Source organism: Manis javanica, chromosome 1 (assembly GCF_040802235.1).
Source record: "Manis javanica isolate MJ-LG chromosome 1, MJ_LKY, whole genome shotgun sequence".
Taxonomy (NCBI): Eukaryota; Metazoa; Chordata; class Mammalia; order Pholidota; family Manidae; genus Manis; species Manis javanica.
The window spans coordinates 171,090,534-171,110,210 of NC_133156.1; the positions used below are offsets into that span (position 1 = coordinate 171,090,534).

A 19,677-nucleotide genomic window follows, 5' to 3' on the forward strand; every position below is an offset into this window, starting at 1 on the left:
GTTCATGATTTTTATTTTGAATTCTTTTTCAGGAGGACTGGTTAGGTCTGTCTCCTTCTCAGGTGTTGTCTCTGTGATCTTTGTCTGCCTGTAGTTTTGTCTTTTCATGGTGATAGAGATAGTTTGCAGAGCTGGTACAAGTGACCGCTGGAAGAGCTTCCCTTCTTGTTGGTTTGTGGTCTTCCTCACCTGAGAGAATAGCTACCTCTAGTGGCTTGTGCTGGGCAGCTGCGCGCAGACAGTGCTTCTGCTTCCTGCCCAGTTGCTATGGGGTTTATCTCCGCTGTTGCTGTGGGCTTGGCCTGGCTGGGGCTGTTCCTCCAAAATGGTGGAGCCCCGTTGGAGGGGGAGCGGCTGGGAGGCTATTTATCTCCGTAAGGGACCTCTGTGCTCCCTGCTGCCCAGGGGGTTAGAGTGCCCAGAGATCCCCAGATTCCCTGCCTCTGGTCTAAGTGAGCTGTCCTGCCCCTTTAAGACTTCCAAAAAGCACTCCCCTTCGCAAGGTGCTGGGTTCTTGCAGGTGTCGAGGTGGTCTCGATGTTGTCCTGTGTCCTGTGGTGTCTATTTTAGGAAGATTTTTCTTTGTTATATTTTCATAGCTCTATGTGTTTTTGGGAGGAGATTTCCACTGCTCTACTCACGCTGCCATCTTGGCTCTGCCCTCATTAAATTCCTTCTTAACCACAGAGCTCAGGGAACATTGCAGATAGCATTGTGGAACAGGTGTCCCTTGGCATCTTTGTCTCTAGTCTGCTCAATGTTTTGCTCTTCAATTGCATTTGCAGTGAGAGCAAACTCCTCCTTTCTTTCCATGGGAAAGGCAAACAGCATGTGAATGTGGAAGATCAAGTTTGTATGGGCAATAAAGGAGGCAAGCTAGTTAGCTATTAACTAGCAGACAAGATAACTTTGCTACTTATCAAGCACTAAGCACCACCCTTGGAAGGCCTTTTCCCCACTTTTTTCCAGCCCAAAGTGGTAAGGCAGATTAAAGCCTTGGGCAATCACAGTGTCCAGGCGGCAGGATCCAATAAACAGCAGGCAGCTTGTGGTGGGAGAAATCACAGGCAGGCAGGAAGTATGGAGGCTGAGGGGTGAGTGAAGCTGGAAGGGGGCGGCCTCAGGAATCAGGGGTAGGAGGAGACTTAAATGGCTTCTAATATTTTCCTGGAGCTCCACATTTATTTCAGCACCATTAAAGGCTTATTCCCCACTGGTAGCCTCTCAAGGTATTAGGCACCCTACGTGGTATAAAGCAAAGGTACAGAATTGTGAAAGTGTTAAGATATGTTTGAGAAAGATTGAATAGTATAACTATGTGTTTAGGATAAGCTAATATCTGCGATGGGAAATGGGGCAGAAGAGAGATTTTGGGGTGAAGTCATAGACTTCAGGGATAAGTGCTAGCAGTGAAGATAAAATATTTTCCACCATATCTCACCAAGTTGATACCATCGTATAAAATCAGTTTGAACCTCTTTAAAAACTTTGTATTTCACAAGCATTTATCTTAGTGATGAAAGGTTTTTGAACATAGACACATCCATCTATAAGCCGGGAAGTCGGCCCTCATTAAACATGGAATCTGCCAGTGCCTTGATTTCGGACTTTCCAGCCTTCAGAAATGTGAGAAATAAATTTGTCTTGTTTATAAGCCCTGTAGTCCATGGAATTCTTTTATAGCAGCCTGAATGGACTAAGACATCAAGGTGCTGGCAGATTATCTTCACTGCTAGCACTTATCCCTGAAGTCTATAACTTCACCCGCAAATCTCTTTTCTGAAAAGAAAAACACCAGCCAAACACCATGGAAAAAACACAGTCCTGTCAGCAAAGGCCAAGTGGGTGGCCTAAACTTCCATCCTTGCTCAAGGTGCCCCCTCTTCACCGAAGAAGACCTAGAGGGGGGGCTGGTGCGGTCATCTGTACTGGTAACAATAAAGCCCTGCCCCAGGGGTGTCAGTGGAGGCCACGGGGGATGCTTCACCCCACCCAGGGGCACTGAGGCACACTTCCCCTTCCCTTGCTGGGCGGTGTTGGAGTTGGCCAAGTGAGAAGCTGGAACTTTCACCACCATTCAGTGGTAGCAAAGCGTCCCTCACCTCCCAAATCACCACTGTGCTTCCTATAAATCTATAGTTCTTTCCAAATAAAAGTATTTTTTAAAACTAAAATCTCTGCTGTCTTGTCATCCTCTCCTGGTTATGCTAAATGACTGTAAAACCTGGGGAGTGGGGATGGGGAGAGGGCGGAGGAGGGGCGGAGAGATCGACCCCACATGATTGTGCTAATTTCTAAATGTTTCCCAGTTGGTGAATAGGTTGAAACTCTGTCTCCATTTGCAACATTCTGTTTGCCTCGAAACCTGCTGGCAAGGCTGGGAAGGCTGGCATGTACGTAACCGGCATAAAGAGGATAAGGGGTGAATTATGAAATCCGAAGAGGCAGAAAGTTGCCAAATGTCAGGGGCTATGTGAGGACCATCTGGGGAGCTTTTTAAAAATACAAATTCCTGAGCTGCCTCACTGTGGAGATTCTGATGGCTGAACTTCTGAAGAAGCGTCAAGGACCCCACAGTCCAATTGCAGCTCTGACTCAGAGCTGAGCCCGAGTGGTAAGAGCTGTGGGTGATAATCCTTTATGTTTCATTCTAAATACATGATCTAGGGCATGCCATTTCTTTTTACTCTGGTTAGTATATTGTTTTTAATGACAGAGAGGTTTTGCTGCTCCAGTTTTAACAAATTTTCAAGATAATGGAATGCAGGAAAAACCTGGAGGTGAATGAACTGTGTTGCCCTCACCGTTTTGTGCTCCCCACGTCCCACCTGTCCGACAGCTGTATTTTTAACTGTTTGTTCCCATGGACCTGAATCCTGCTGGTAGGGAAGAAAGCCAGGGATGCATGGGAGGTCTCCCTGGCTCCCTACGCTGAAGTCGTGCTCCGGGGACACTATGATTGCCTCCAACAATGAGAATAAGTTGACTGCAACACCTAGACTGCCATTCAGAGCCGCATCTGCCAGGTCCCAATAAGTGACATTCTAAGACGGCCCTGAGGAGCTGCCTCTTGAGCTGTAGTTGCTGGAGAAAATAGAGCTATGAATCCAGGGTTGCTGCCTGTCAGTCAGACAACGATTGGGCTGGACAGATCCCCGAGGCGGGCTTAAGGCTCCAGGAACACAACCAGTTCTCAGCAGCCTCAGGAGGTAGCAGTTTGCACTCTCTCTTTCAGTCTATCTTGTTTAAAAATGAGGGGATGGTATTCAGTCACTTGATATATTAATTGCCTGTCTGGTTTTATTTCATTGTCATGAAGATCCAAAACTTTTGGTCATCTATTTTACCCAGAAGCATTATTCAACATCATCTCCAAAATGACCATAAAAATAAACTCACTGGCTCACAGGGAAGGTGAACTAACATTCACCAAGGATGTCCCATGTGCCACGAAGGGTGCCATGGACTTTTCATGTCTGTTGTTCCTTCTATTCCTTAGAACTCTGAAAGGTGGGTGTTATGATCCATATTTTACACATAAATGTAAAAAAACATATGGATGGTGGAAGCCATACAAGAGGGGTACTCTTTGGAAATTAAATTTGTGAAGGTATATGTGTGTCGGGGGGTGGGTGAAGAGGGGGCTCTTATTTAGCAAGAGAAATCGCCACCCATGTCACGGCATGGGCAGAGACAGGCGATCATCTGGAAACTTTTGAAAACAGCTTCCCTTAGCCCAGTAGGATGGACCAACCTGGGGTCACAGGATGTTACCTCTCTTAGAGGCAGGAGTAGAGGAGGCGCCCCAATGTTGGGAGAGAGGAGCGGGTCACTAGAAACAGAGGAGGATGGGGGATCTGCAAGGTGGCAGACATTGGGACTAGTCTTGGACCAGTACTCGGTCCAAGGTCACTGTGGCGCTGCTTGGTAGGAGAGGAGGACTTAGCAATTATGCCAGGGAACATGGGCTTCCACTGTGTGGACCTCTGCCACCTCTTTTGGTCAGAGTGACAGAGCCAGATGGGTCACTTTCTGCACTTTAAGACTGTCATAAGCCTCAAGAGGCACGGAATGGGAGGCAGACCGGAAGGTCTGATCTCCTTGCTGTTTCCTGTATATGGGGGACAAAGCAGAGCATGACCCGCTCCTTGAGCCTCGTTAAATACAGGTAGAGAAACTGAGATTCTGCGAGATGAGGTGATTTTCCCCAGGTGACGCTGCTGTGCGTGATTTTCCCCATCAGGTGCTCTGGACTGTCTGATGGTGAAGTCCATGAGGATTTTGTTCCATAAGTTTGTGAGCTGTGTCCCTTTCCTGCACTGGATGGACATACAGAAGCTATTTTCATTTGTTTTTCAATTTAAATCTTGTTTCTTTCCTATTTACCATTGCATCTAGCCTCTCTTTGGGCTAAGTTCATAGAGAATAATTTTTAAGGAAAGATACCATGTGCAGTTATTAAACGTTTGAAAATCTCAGCCTAAAATCATGAAGTAGAACAAGCAAGGATATAAGTGTTGGTGTATGACTAGGGTCTTAGCCCATGACAGCAGGACAGATTCCAGGGTATGGGGTCACTTCTGTGTCTTTGCCTCTGTCTGGAAACCTGCCACCCAACCTGGCACCTGCACCTACAAGGGCAGGAAAGCGTTTCCAATCAGTTAGTCCTGGAGTCCTTGCTAGAGAAAGCAAGACAGTAGCATTCTCTTTGTGAAGGATTTTGTTGGAGCTGTGAGGACACAAGCCCTCATGACTTATTTGAGCTATGCTCAAAGGATATACCCTAGATTTTTCAGTTAAATGAGCCTGTGGTGGTAACAGGCAACATTTATTGAGTGTTTACTATCTACCAGTTTCTTTCCCAAGTGGAATACCTCATTTAATACACAGAACAACTCTGAGGTAGGTACTACTATTATCCCTACTTACTTGTGAGGAAACTGAGGAACAGAGATTCCCAAATGACATATGAAACTGGGAAATATCCAACAAGGCAATCAAACCATAAACTTTGGGGTTAATTTTCTGCTGAAGAGAAACAATAAGCATCTCTACCAGACAGAAATGTACAGGTTAATGTAGAGCTTCACAGAGTCTGGGTCCTAATCAAATCATTTCACCCATAAAAAAACCAAAACTATGGATTGTTCTTTCTGGTTATAAAAGTAACATCTTAACCTTGGAGAACATTTGGAAGACACTGAAAAGAAGAAATCCGAAAGTCAAAATTATCTGTAAAATTTATAATGAAAAAGTATATTACTTTTGTATTAACCATGAAAAAAGTTAAATAAAGGTTCATCTTTCTAGAGAATGAAATAATGATTTGGTAGGCATTGTAGACAATGTTGCAGAATGGAGTTGAAAGGGCAGGTATCCTTCAGGTCCATGCAGAGCCTTTCAACTCCATCAGGTGAAATCATTCTTCAAAGCCCAACACTCTCACTTATTTCACAAATATATAAAGCATCAATGAAAAGGGTGACTTTCACAGCCTGGAGCCATGAAAATGCTGAACACAGATGAGTGATGGCGCCTGAACCAGAGGCTCCACAACTTGGCTGCTTGTGGAGTTGTTCTTTTGTGGAATCCTTTATCTTCCAGGAACATGGGTCATTCTTCACATGGGAGTCTTTTCTCATATCGTAACCAGCTTACCAAGAACTGTCTTCTTTCCTTCTCATAGGCCTCAGGGTTCTGCTTTCCTCTCCTTTAGGTACTAATTCTTGGGAGTCTTCTTTGCCCCCTCCACTAGGCTGCACAGTGGGACACAATGTCATAATGTTGTCAGCTACATTTCAGAGTCCCAGGGAATCTTGCTCTCTCCTGGTGTCTTGGATTTTCTTTTGCTACAAAAAAAATAAAATAAAAATAAACACAGAGAGATGCAGATGCAGATACACAGACAAACAGACACACACACACATACATACTCACACACAGATTGAGAGTGAGAGAGAACCTCTAGGAGATGCACTGGATGAAGAAGAAAAGTTATCCTAGAAGGATTAGAGGGGGGTGGAAAATATTTTTCCTGACTGTAATTCCAAAAATTCTCAACATGTGTCATGAATTTGTGTGAAGATATTGGCAATCTGTTAAAATGCAAACATGTTATTTGCAAGGGACCTTTGTTAAAGTAGGCTAAACTCCTAGGGTACCTAATCCCTAGGAGACAGCATTGTCCTTAGAAGCTGGCCAATGGGCTGCAGAATTTCTTAGAGGTGGTGAGAGAACGGCTGGACCCAGTGCTGGACAGCCGAGAGTACTGAATATCTAGGGGAAAAGGAGTCAGCTTTCAGAAGCAGGAGAGGGTTAGAGTGGGGAAAGGAGGGCCACTCAAACCAAGCTGTTTTCTTTATGGTTTTGCTGAGGACTGTTTCCTGTTTTCTCATCAGACTTTCTCCTAGCAGGGAGATACTGTGATGTGCCATCCAGATGCCCCTTCAATGAAGGGCATGCTGCCCTCCTTACCTGGAAGTCTGTTGGCAGAGTCTTCAGCTGTCTGCCACGGTGCCCCCTTCCCCCCACACACACCTTGGGAATTCTCTGGATACAGAGCTGCCTTGCCCACTGTGATCATGCCCCTTCCCAAGGTGGCTCACGCCCAGTGAGATCCACGCCCAGCTACAGGAGCCTGACCATCTTGCCAGATTCAGGACAATCCTGAGGGCACTGGCCAAGGCTGTCACTGGGACTGCCTGTAACCGGGCCTCCCACTCCCTGCCCAATCTTCCTTCCCTTCCCTTTAAGAGGAGCTGGTTCCTGGGGAACTCATGCATGAGGTATTTAGAGTCTCCTGCCTAGGGGACCAGATTTGCAACAGGGTTCAAGTATGAGGAAAAGAAATTATATGTGGAAACCATTTCTTCTAAAGGAGAGGTCAAAGCTCTTGATATCCCTGTAAGGGTCTGATGAGGATGAAACTTCCCTTTTTGAGATGCTGAGTGGATCACTCATTCAGAGAACCGTAATAAGCTTTAAGGAAGGAGAGCCCTACAAATGCATTTCAGAAAGTTCTTTGTCCTGATTCTTTAAGAAAGGCAGCCGAGCTAACAGTGCCAGTCCCTGAAAAGAAGAGATGGAAAGGGCCAGCTTCTGTTCAAATCAGCCGGTGGTGTCAGATAATTCTTTCCTAGAATTGTGCTGTGTGGTTCTGTCTTTGAAGCTGCATCAGATGAAAATAATCCCCAGCCTTTCTGATGCATCTCTTTTTCCAGTTTTCTAAAAACTGAAGTTATCTGAGCTTGAGTTTCTCTCATTTGTGTTGTGCCAGCTTCCATAAGTAAGGCCAAGGATACAAGCCCCGTATTCTGTGCATTTGCTTTATGAAGGGATTAGGGGGGCCTGAGGGCTCAGGCTGGCTCATCAACCCCAGGGGTCCCCGCCTTTCTTCACTACAAGGCATTTCTCTTCAAGTGTGCCGGTATCATTGGATGAAGCAGCTGTTCGTTCCTTTAGAATGAAGTTTTTGATTGTTTTTTTTCCCCAGAAAGTTGTCAGAACTAGGCCTAGATGTAATGGATTGAATGCGTCCTCCTCAAAGGAGGGCTGAAATTCTCATACCCAGTGAGATAGTTTTAGGAGGTGGGGACTACAGGGAAAGTAATTAGATCATGAGGGTGATACCCTTATGAATGGGAGTAGTGCCCTCGTGAAAGGAACCCCGGAGAGCTTTCTTGCCCCCTTTCTGCCATGTGAGCATGTAACAAGAAGACAGCCCAGGAAAGGGCTCACCTCAGGGGGCAGCTCAGTCCTGGACTTCCGGTCTCCAGAACTGTGAGAAATAAATTTCTGTTGCTTACAAGCCACCCAGTCTATGGTACTGTATTATGGTATCCTGAGTTGACTAAAACACTAGAGAAGGTTCTTTTTATTCCATTTCTGCATGGCAGAGTTAGATTACCTAGGTGAATACACACAAAGCTTTGGCACATCCAGATTGTACCCAGAAGATACTTTGTAATGTCAACTGATGGTTTTCCTTCTGTTATCTCCTTCCATGCTTTGACCCTCTCCTCACCAATATTTACACTCCTTCCCCTCACCAGTTTCTTTCTGGTATTCACAGTCCACTGTCTCAGGAAAGGAATGGAAACCTCAAAGCCCCTAAGAAACAAACAGAAATAACTTAAATTTAGGATGAAAATGTGAGTTAGTATCTCCAAGACCAGAAAATGGTTCCCCAGGCTAGGAGTGGGCAGGGAAGCCAGGAGAGCTTGGGTATTTGTCCTCCCACCTTCTGCGGCTTGAAGGTGGATGGAGGTGAGTAGTCAAAAGAACCAGCAGAAAGGTTTGGGGGATACACGAGGCAGAGTGTGTTAGTCAGCATGCGCTGCCATAAAAAATTGCCAACTGGGTGGCTTAAACAACAGGAATTTATTTTCTGTTCTGAAGGCTTAAAAGTCCATTATCCGTTTGGTTCCTGGTGAAAGCTGTCTGTCTTGCAAACAGCTGCCTTCTTACTGTGTCCTCACATGGTAGAAAGAGAGATTGAGTGAGAGAGAGCTCTCTGGTGTCTCTCTGATAAGGATACAAATAATACTGGACTAGGGCCCCACCTTTACCACCTCATTTAACCCCAATTATTTGTTTACTCCAAATATAGTCACACAGGGCTTTAGAACTTCAACATGCATTTGGAGGTGGGGGGAACAATTCAGTCCATAGCGCAGGGATTTGTGGCCAGAGAGAGAGAGAAAGAGAGAATGGGAGTGTGAGCTAGTGCACAAGTGGGAGGACACTGGTTACAAGATCCAGCTAAATGTTTCTAGGCCATCAGAGATGTTTCCTGGCCCAGCATATCATGGAGGGTCTGAATGGTTCTCATGTACCTGAGAAGAGCCCAGAGACAGCTCATGGGGCCAGACACAGAGGAACCTTGCCAGTAAGAGTAAGGGCCACTACAGTACTACCTGGATCAGCAGCAGAGGACCACACGGAAGGATGTGCATATCAGAGGTGCCAGCAGGTACAGAACTGCTCCTCCCACCACATCCACCTCATCTCATCATTACTCTAGAAAGTTAGACAAAACTCTGGTGAAAGGAGACAGATCCGAACTTCTGACAGAATAGGGACTCAGATTAAAATCACGGTAAGATACAGAATTATAGTTCCTTTTATATACAAAGGACCTAATTTCCTTTATGAGGTAGAGAATCCACCAGAGTCTTGGTTGGACTCTCCTTTCTGGTCAGATTAGATTAGGTACATTCATGACTATAGTCGATGTATTTCCATAAAAACAATGTAAATGAGAGGCTTTGCTCCAACAGACTGAACCTCATTACTTAGCTCAGATCTGTCAAGATTCTTGGTTGTCAAGCGCAGAGACCACTTCAGGTGAACTCAAGCACAAAAAGACTCTGCCCCAGGGGCTTCCACCAAGACTGCTCGTCTCCTGACTCCTCCACCAGCCTGTTTCATGAGCCCTAACTGGCAACGGAGCAGGATGATGGGGGGTGGGATAGATATATGTGTATGCTTATACATACACAAAATAGATCTAGAAGGATACACAGGAAATTGTATAATACTCATATTTCCTCGGGGAGAACTGGGTGGTGGGGACACAGGTGGAAGGGAGATTTCTCATTACATAATTTTTTTGTACCTTTGGAATGTTGATTTCTGGAAAAAAATAACCTGTTTGAACTAAAAAGTCCCATTCAATCCAATTTAAAACTCGCAACTCAGTCAAAGCTCCTTCCCCTCTCTAATATCTCATCATCTGGGCCTCCACAACCTGCAGGTGGGAAGGAATCAAGGCATGCTTTCTCCTTGTTCTTACACTCCTCCCCTTCACACCCGTGCTCTGGGCTCCTGCAGGGGTGGGGTGAGGCTTGGATAGTAGATGGTGCTATTTGTGGTTCTTTCCTGCTGGACCACACGCTTTGGAATGTTAGCTTTTTGTGTGTTTTTCAGTACCTCCTCTCCTCCTTCCCTGCCTAGGGAACTCCATCTGCATAGTATCTGGATGGGAGTTGTGGGCTTTTTGGCTGGCCTCATGTAACTTCCTGTCCATCTCCTTTTGTGTCTTCTGTGGCCTTTTATACTAGGATTCCTTTCCCTAGCAGATGATCCTTAGAGGAGAGCTCAGCTTTTTTCCTGGCTTCCATTTCACCCATGGAAATATTACACATCTTGCCACATCAAATACTGGCCTGCCTGCCAATGAGAGCCACTCCAGCTAGTATCCTAATTTGGGTTTTCCAGGCAGGAAGCAGAATTAAGTTTCTACGTTTATGTCTTCCACCTAAACTCAAGTTTTCCTGAGCATTCTTTGACCAGCTCTTTTCTGGGCACTGAGGTTGGCTCATGAATTTCTGCAGGTATTTAGTCTAGAATTAATGCCAGTCTCCTTTTTGTAAGGAGTTCTCTGCCACCAACTGTCTGGGGGTGGGAGGAAAGAGGACCCTTCAGCTGACAACTTGTACCTCAGAATTCTCTCATTCAGTGAATTCCAGTCTTTTGGTTATTTGAGCTGCTAGGGTACCAGGGTGAGAATCCAAAGTCAAGTTTGACCTCCTCGTATCAAAATCGGAGAGAGGTAGCTCTTAGGCTGCCCTCCTTAGAATGTAGAGTTACTTATGGCCTATTGTCTGCAGCTGTGGGGCTTTATCCAAAGTTTTGAGACAAATGGAAGTGTCCTCTTCCACATCTGGTTACTCAACATCAGTAGAAACTTCAAAACATCACCCTGCCATGGGAAGAAAAAGTTAGTTTTTAATGATAATCACTAACATTTATTGAATGCTTACGGGGTACTAAGGACTTTACATATTAATGCATTAACTGCTCACAACATTGAGAAAGGGAATTTCATCCCCATCTCAGCGAGAAAACCTGAGACCCAGAGATCACGTCACCAGTGGCACATTGGGATTTGAATCTGTATTTATCTGACTCGAAAATCAATCTGCATATAAAAGTGAGTAGTGCCTGTCCTCATGGAAGTAAAAACTCATTGAACTCATACCAGAATAAAATTTTTTGTCATCATGCATTTTACCAATTAAGTGAAACTAAAAATGTTATCATTATCGTGAAGGCTCAGGAAGAACTTTGCTTTTTAAAATGAGTCTTCATACTGGACCTACTGGAAACCACTGAATCATCACAAGGACATAAGCCATTACCTGAGGGAGGGATTTTGTGCAAAGGACTGGCAATACCTTGGTTATAGAAGAAATACTGAGCAATCTCCTTGGGTAACCCTACTTAACACATCACACAGCTTGGAGTAAATTATAATGGCTACTTAGTGTTACTGATGATAACAATAAGTAATCTTAGGGGCGCGGTTAGAGATAGGGAGGTGGATTATTTTGTTTCCTGTTTACCTTTGACTCTGCGGCTGAGCTCCTTCCAAATCTCTTACAGGGAGCAGTCACATTTGTCCTAAAACTTCAGTCATCCACGATCCCCAGGGAAGGGGCACTCATACACTTTCTGCTAGTGGAAGCCTGTATAATAGCTTGTTTAATCTAAAGATCCATATTCCAAGAAATTCGGTGTCAGTAAGGTAGCTTTTGGTCCTTCTTGTCACATCCTTACCTCCCCTGGACCCTAGCACGAGTTCAGATTCACTATCACCACCGGTAATACTTCCGGGTCCTCACAAGGGTGGGCAGCGCGAAGTATTGGCCTGTCCACATGGCAGGCGAGGAGAATTAAGGTGCAGATTGGCCTAGGGGCACGGAAAGTTCTGCACTGCCCTTTACACCTCGCCTCACTGTTTCCTCACTCCTGCCACCTCCTCTGGGTCTGACTTCCCCTTGCCCACTCGCTTCCCGTCCCGCCGACCCTCACTTACACCACAAACAAACCGAGGCCCTCAAACTACATTTCCCACAAGGCCACGCGCCAACAGGCCTTGCCTGGGGTTGTGCCTAAGCTGCCGTTGCGATTAATGTCGAATCACAGCCATATTTCCGGTAAAGAGCTGAGTTATTGTCTACTTCTCCGTTAGGAAACTTCTTTTCTTTTCCACCTACGATCCTCAGTGATCGGTGAAGACTCCCCCTGCGGTGGGAAATTCATTCAGGCGAATGCTCTGGCCAACCTCTTCCTGCTCGTGCCTCGGCCCCTGCCAGGTCCTCGGGGGCCTGGGAGTGTCATTGGTGGATGACCGCAGCCCTTGCTGAGGCCGCTGTCACTGCGACCATGGCCCCTGGCAGCAGTGGCCTCTCCGCAGCCCGCCTCCTGTCTCGCTCCTTCCTCCGTGAGTCCGGCAGGGCTATTTTCTTCCAGGCTTCCGCGAGTTCCTGGCCTACCAGGCCCCGCGTCCTGCTCCGGCCCGCGCCGGGCGCCCCAGTGCGGGGAGCTGGCGGGGGCCTGAGAGCCGCAAGAGTCCCGAACCAAGTCGAGGATCCTCCGGGATGGAGAGGGTTTTGCAGGATATGTGGGACGGCGGCATGACTTAGGCTGCTGGCGGGTGGGAACGTAGGGTGGCTGAGCCAGGATCCGGGTCTGAGAGCCCTGCAGACCTGGGCGCACGTTCTTGACCTCGTGGTGGTAAGTGGCGGGATGGGGGCGGCATGTTATGATTGTCCTTATTTAGGAGTGAGAGGTGAGGTGGTCCAGGATGAACCCCAGGATAAGGGTGTGTGGGTGAGAAGTAGAGGAAGTATGCTTCAGTAGGAAATTGGAGGGGGTGGGGTGGAGGTGAGGTGAGGCCGTCTCTTGTACACAAGGGTGCTACACTTGTAAATGTCTTCTCTGTAGATTGTAGGCTCAGCAAAAATGTGGCGTTGTCACCCAGAGTTAGCATAGCCTAGAAGACTCCCAGAAGTTTAGGGACCTTAACCAATTATTTACATCTCCACCAGGCGGTGTGAATCTTCAATTCCTGAAAACAATACCCAAGGTTGGTAGTCTTTGAGTATCGCTGACTGTTGAGAATTACTGCGGTGTTCAAAGTCTCTGTGTTTGTTAGCTACGTTGTGTAGGAACAGACTTTGGAATAAGCCACATCAGGGTTTGAAGTCTGGCTAGTCCCTTACAGTCTAATAACCCTGAGCACTTTCTAAAATTTATTTCTCAATTTCTGTTTCTAATCCTGTGAAAATAATACTGTATTTTAATAGAATCTGAGACACTATCACTTGTAAGATGCACCTTTTTTTTTGATGCTACTAACAGTGGAAAGTGATTGCTGACTAAAACTGACATGCCATTAGTTGTCAGATGCATCCCGATTTAAGACATGTTAAAAAGTGAAAAAAATGGGCACCTGGAAATGATGAAGAACAGATAATCTGGGTTCACTGTGTAGATAAGTGAAGCAATTTACACAAAACACTGGGAATGTAATAGACACTCAACCAAAGTTAGCTTTCTTCTTTGCCGTTTTCCACTTTGCTCCTCATTCTGCTGCTTATACTGATACTGGATGAGACTTACTTCATTTCTTGAGAAGATTTATTCTAAAAGCATAGAATGCTGAATGTGCATTCAGTAGCTACACTTAGTGATCAGATCACCTGAGGACAAATGCCTGGCTAGATAACTTTAGCAAGCTGGAAAAAGTTGGGTTTTCTGGAGATTCTTACTGTATAATTTAAAGGACATTTGAGGATGTTGTAGTCAGAAGGAACAAATGGATTAGTTGTACCCATGTCTTTCTCTCCTGGGGTCTTGCTCATCTAAGTTTCTGAAAAATCCTGGTCTCAGATAGGTCTGCTGTTTTAGTGGAAGGAGATTTTAGAGAAAAAAGGAAGAATGTCTAAAAGATTAGGGCCTTTAATCCACCTTTAGCAATACTTAACAATCCACTCCTCACAGAACAGGAAGTTCTTTTCTCCTAGACTCTCAGGACCACTAGGCCTTAGGAGATCATCTAGTTTAGCTTACTGTTGCTAGAGTGGCCTTCAGTTATCCTAGTCCTGTGATTGACCTGTTATTAAGGGTGGAGAACCTCATATCTAAACCAAGTTATCTCCTATGTATAGGGGTTACAGACTACAGTGTTTAGTGTATAAAAACTTTTAAATCCCCAAATCTTCTCTTTCTCATGCCATGTTTCCATGCCCATTTCCTCTTCCACTAGAAAAACAGCAGTCACAACAGTGTCACCTTGCACACTTAATTAAAAAGTGGTCAAAAATTATTTAGGCTCTGAGGTTAGTAGTAGAACTAGAGATACTAAGAGAATTTTGTTTTCTCTCAATTGATGGTATGTATTATGCTGAAGGTCATAAGTGTCACAATATTGATTTGAATTAGAAACAAATCCCAACTCTTTTAGATGCTTTCCAGAGTACTGTTAGGGGCAGCCTAGAATGTTTAAAAATTCCTGAGCAAAGAAAAAAGGAGTTTTATAGTTTATGAAGAAAGGGAAAGAATCCAGTAGAATTAGGGAGAGAAAATACAATGAAAAATAAGGAAGATTTCTTCCATGAGAAAGGTTAAGTATTTTATAAACCCCTTTTTAGTTGAGATAGTAAAGTTTTTCAAGAAGTATAAAGCAGTGCACGGTCATTTTATACGTAATCCAGGATTTCCTATGAATTGGGTCTTTTAGAATAAGTAGAGAACAAGAACCAGTGTTGTTGAACCTCAGAATTATGGTGTTTTAATGCCAGAAAGTGAACCTTACTATCTGGCTGGTTTCATACCTTTGGCAAATGGGAAAATAAACCCGGAAAGTTTCAGAGCCAGTAATAGAATGGGTACTGGAACTCGGGTCTTCTGACTGTGTGCAGCATTCTTTCCACTCACTGACATATGCTGTGTGATACTGTGAGCCTCCTTTTTTAAAGCTCTGATTTTTCTTTCTTTTTTGGGGGTGAAGACAGTCTCTGGTTTGTTGAGAAAGTGACTAATGACTACTCTGCTCAAATGTGCCACCTGCTTTTTCCATGTGTTTGCCAAGTTGTTTAGGCCTGTTTTTAGAATCAGAAAAACTTTTAGATGTGTAGTTGGAAAAAAGGGATTCTCAATAGTAATGTTTCTGATACATAGTACCTGTTGCCATTGCATGTAAGAAACAAATCTTTATTTCAGAAATACAAAATGGCCTTGTCTAAATGTGCTGATGTAGTCATGAAACAAATGATTTGATTTTCTGACGTCAAACTTGTTTTTGCATAGAAATGTAATTGGGGATGTTCAAAATAATTTCTATAAGTATCAGGGAACAATTTCATTTCACCAAAGTACAGACATTTTGTTGCTATAGGCCCATATTTTTTATACATTATACATTAGAATATTTCTAAAATAGGGAAGTGTCTTATGGTTCATGGTATCTTACCATAGGCAACATTTTTTCTTTCTTACTAGTATTTAATAGTACTTCTTAAAATCATTGGTGTTTTAGAGTTGATGAAATATGGTACTTCAACTAAACTTCATTTGTAAGTAAATACTAAGTGAATATATAATTTTGCATTTGAGTAGTGATTATTTGGGGTTTGGGCATGGCCACTTAGCTACTCTGCTATATTTACGTTTCATAGGTAGGGACCAGGTTAGCTTGTATATTACATATACATAATATATATGATTAGTAAGTAACCATTTGTTAAATTCACGAGTACATGTATGAATAAACGAGTAACAAGGACACAGTTTGAGAGGTGAGTGGGAGGAGGAGTGTGTTTGTGAACAGTCTCAGGCTGTCCATTGGCATGGTACCAGTCACACAGGCCTTGGTTTGAATCCTCTCTGGGAAGGTGTTCTTTGGACATTGCTTACATCATTAATCCCACAACCATCTTATAAATGATGTTGCTGTTTGGAGAGCAGGACCCAGTATATGGCTAACTGATACAATTTTATCACCCTTGGTGAAATCTCTCTCAGGTTACTCAGTTCCTTTCCTTAATAGCCTCTGTTACAGTTTGTACTTTTAGCTTTGTGTTTCTTCATGTTTAGCTGTCCTACGGGGTACGACTCTTCATGTGTCTAAAGCCTAAGTCCATCTCGCTCACCCCTGCATTCCTACTACCTGGCAGATAGCCTGGCACAATGAATACCTTAAAGCAGTTTAGTCTTCTCATTCTGCATCAGTAATAATAATGATAACAAATAGTGAACAGTCAACTAGCACTTGCTCTCCCCTAGGCATTATTTTATATGCTCTATATATTCTGAACTCATTTAATTCTCATATTGCCTATGATGTTTATAGTAGTAGCCCTATTTTTGCAATGATGATGCACCTTTAGTAATGTTTCATATGCTAACAATTTACAAGTGTATGTGTGCATGCTACATATTATATGTAGACATGGATTAGTGTATTTACACATAAAATGTAGAGGTTATGCATGAGGACATACATAGAATAACATTCCTGGTTGGACTTACTTTAAAATATGAATTATATGTTTTCTTTTTTTAGGAAATGATTTACTTTTGTGCTCATGTGGATGTGAACCCAATTTTGGAAGTGTAGCAGGCACTTTGCTACCCAATTTAGAGACATCACTGCATAGCAATCTCACAGCATTCTTGTAGGCAGCTTCCCATTACAGGTGGGAATACTGAAGCTAAGGAAGATGAAAAGTCCCGCCCCAGGTCACTTGACTGGTGAGCCACAGAGCAAAAACTCAAACCCAGGCCTGTCTGGTTCCTGAAGTCTCAACTGTTCCTTGGGACACAATCCCAAAGTTACGTTGGTCAGTTTCTAAGAACTTGAAAAGAAAAGGTGACTCTACCACATTCCCTGGAGATGGCCAAAGTGTGGGAGCTACAGCTTTCCCACTGGGAAATTCTTCCTGGTGGGCAGTCTGAGGCCTTCCTGCTGCCCTCATATGTAACTAAAAATGCTCATTTTCTTCTGTAGTGAAATAGTCCATCTGCATTGCATTACTGCCTTTGGATTTCATTTATTTAAAAAAATGATTAGCATGGAATTTGTTCTAGATTGATATAGCTGTGAGGACTGCTGGTAGCATTTAGGGCTGGATTTCTGTGCAATCTTTTTAAGAATTGTAGGGAAACCAATGATCATTGCATGTACAAAAATATATGTAAATTATTTTCTCCTTTTCCTATAAGTGGGAATTTGAGATTGACATTTTCCAATTCACACAAAGATAGATGGGACTTGTGACATTTACCTTGATAAAAGTGTTTCTTTTATATATCCTGTCTCTTGTCCTGAAATTCAGTGACACATGTCCTGTGGACACATGCTGTAAGGCACTGTGCCCATATACCATGGGAGACACCAAGGTGTGCAAGTCATGGTCATTAACACTCATGGAATTTATAGTTACAATTTCTGAAAGTATTTAGATGATACTTGAAATAATCTTGAAATAAATTTCACCTTAAATAATTTTACTTACAAGTAATGGAGCAAAGAAAGTAACAAACTGTGAGCACCCATCTGCACAGTCTGTGGCATAAGCATTATGTACCGCATGACAGTGTTTGCAGGTTCCATTCTCCTTAATCTCAGATCCCCTGCAAAACCCGCATTAGAGTCTCAAGTCATGAATGTCATGTGAAGGTTTGAGGATTCCTTACTGTGCAGTGTTTTATTTAAATGTGAACTTACATGAATTAATGCAAGTGAAATTCACAGGAAGTTGAGTATATTAACTCACTAATTACAAGGTGAAAGATAATTGCGAGATGGTTTGGCCAGTAATGCAGTGCCCAGATTTAACTTTAGGATATAGCTTACTCCAGTCATTTGGTGGTTTTGTCATAGAGATCAGGTTTGTGTTTACAACCAAAATATGATTGAGCCTCTTTAAGCAATTGATAGACAGTTGAAGATTTGTACTGTAAACCACTTGGCATTCTTCTGCAGAAGTAGAATATCTGTTTTTCATTAGTTAAGTAATTCAATTGATAATTTGGGTGGGGAAGAAATCTAGCAGGGCAAGAAAATGCGAAGAGGCAGTTCAACAGATTTAATGTTTATGGCAGCTAGTGGTTTGCCCTCTTTACCAAATTAAATTAGAGAGTGGTGGGATTGTGGGAGAGAAGTTGAAGAGGGGCAGAAGTGGAAATAAGGAAAGTCTTACTTTAATGGGAAGCCCCAGCTGGTGATTCTGGGCCTTGAATTACATAAACTGGGGAAGAATGAGGAAAATGACACAAGTGACTTAAAATTTGGTGAGTTTTACTTGGAATATAATCATATTTTGCATTACTTCCATCTGAATGCAAACAAATAGCAAAAGAGAATTTTCTTGACTACAATGTCAACAATGTTAAGACTTACTATGGATTTCATAACAGTATTACCTTAAATATATCTATCAACTGTTACATGTGTCATGGTGCTGTGGGGTGGCAGGAGTCTGAGGGTTGGTCCTGGCTGGAGTGTGTGTCACCTGAAGCTGTAGAGGAGGCAGAAATTAAGGTGAGGGCAATTGCAATGCTCACTGGGCCTTTGGGTCTCCTCACAGCCATGGCAGCTCAGAGTGTGCTTAGGATGAAGCGCCAGAGATGGGGCAGGTTCATCTTCTGGTGTGGGATGAGTTTCTGGGATTAAAAAGGCATTTGTGGTGATTATGGAATACCATCAGGCTTGCTGGGACACCTCAAAGATTTCCTCTGGGTTTCAAAGGCCATTTTGATTGCCAGCGTTTCTCATTCACTTGACCTACATTTCCTAGAACAGTATTCCAGAAAAGGTGGGATATAATGGTTGGTGGTTCCTTACTGTGGACCTCCTGTGGATAGTTGATCCCTATTGTGCAGGTTAAGGTATCAGTATGGATGATAAAAGGCCAGGCTCGTTGCAGGGCCGGGACTTGGACAGAGGTAAAGACAGCATTTAGTTGCAGAGAGATGACAGTCATGGCCAGGAACCAGACAAACCCTTTTACTTTCTTTAGAATTTGGAGGTCAAGTGTTAGGGATTTTAGGAATGAACTCCTAGTGGGCGAGGGCTCAGTTTGGAGGTAGCCCCAGTAGTGAATCCATCCCTTAACCAAACTCTTCTCTGACCTCAAGTCCCCCAAGACTTCATCTCCCACCTCTTCTCCCCACCCCTCTCCCCCACCAACAGACACTCTGGATAGAGTTTATCTACCCCAAATGTCCAAGGCCTATTCCTACCACAAACTTTTCACACTGCAGTTGTGGCCTGCTTTGTGTCAATTCAGATAGATTGTGAATTCTTTAAGAGCTAAGGTTCTCTTATTCAACACTTTTTCCTTGGCATTCTGTATTGTGGCTTGGCATAGGTGCTTCCCAAATGCTGATTAAATAAATGAATGACCGTGACAACTCCAGGAACTGGGACATATGCTTATTCTGGCATCATCTCATTTCAGTACTAGTGATGTGTTGTATGACATCATACAGGTTTCTGATTAGGACAAAATGTGGTCAGGAACCTCGTATCTTTGACCATATATTTTAGGGTGGCTCAAAGGTGATAGGTAATTAGTTCTAGCTTACTTGAAACTGTGCCATTTAAAGTTGCTTTGATCACAAGACAGCTCCTACATTACAAGATTTTTTTTTTTGGGTCACCAAGTTCAATCTAATTCACAATCCACAAGTTTGGTTATAATGTGTCATAATATTTTCTTTAATTTTCAGTGCAGCAGAATGGAATTCGGCATTGTTCCTATACAGCTTCCCGGAAACACCTCTATGTTGACGAAAATACAAAGATTATTTGCCAGGGATTCACTGGTAAGCAGGTATGTGTATCAAGGTGTTTTTAAAAATTGTATACTAGAGATTCAAAAAATT

General features: G+C 43.5%; 1 protein-coding gene and 1 long non-coding RNA gene across 2 annotated transcripts in view; one reads left to right on the top strand and one right to left on the bottom strand.

Annotated features, from left to right (window-relative positions):
- Positions 1-5,235: 5,235 nt before the first annotated feature.
- On the bottom strand, positions 5,236-11,830 carry LOC118971274 (uncharacterized). Its single transcript, XR_005059641.2, has 3 exons — positions 11,346-11,830; positions 10,440-10,702; positions 5,236-5,849 (listed from the first exon to the last, which is right to left on the bottom strand). It is a non-coding gene; the product is annotated as an uncharacterized lncRNA (long non-coding RNA).
- A 239-nt stretch (positions 11,831-12,069) lies between these two features.
- Positions 12,070-19,677, top strand: part of SUCLG1 (succinate-CoA ligase GDP/ADP-forming subunit alpha) — a 35,754-nt gene continuing 28,146 nt past the window's right edge. Inside the window, exons 1-2 of the mRNA XM_017641247.3 lie at positions 12,070-12,226; positions 19,522-19,625. Coding sequence (XP_017496736.1) covers positions 12,130-12,226; positions 19,522-19,625 — 201 coding nt within the window. The 5' untranslated portion in view covers positions 12,070-12,129. The remainder of the gene's footprint in view (positions 12,227-19,521; positions 19,626-19,677) is intronic.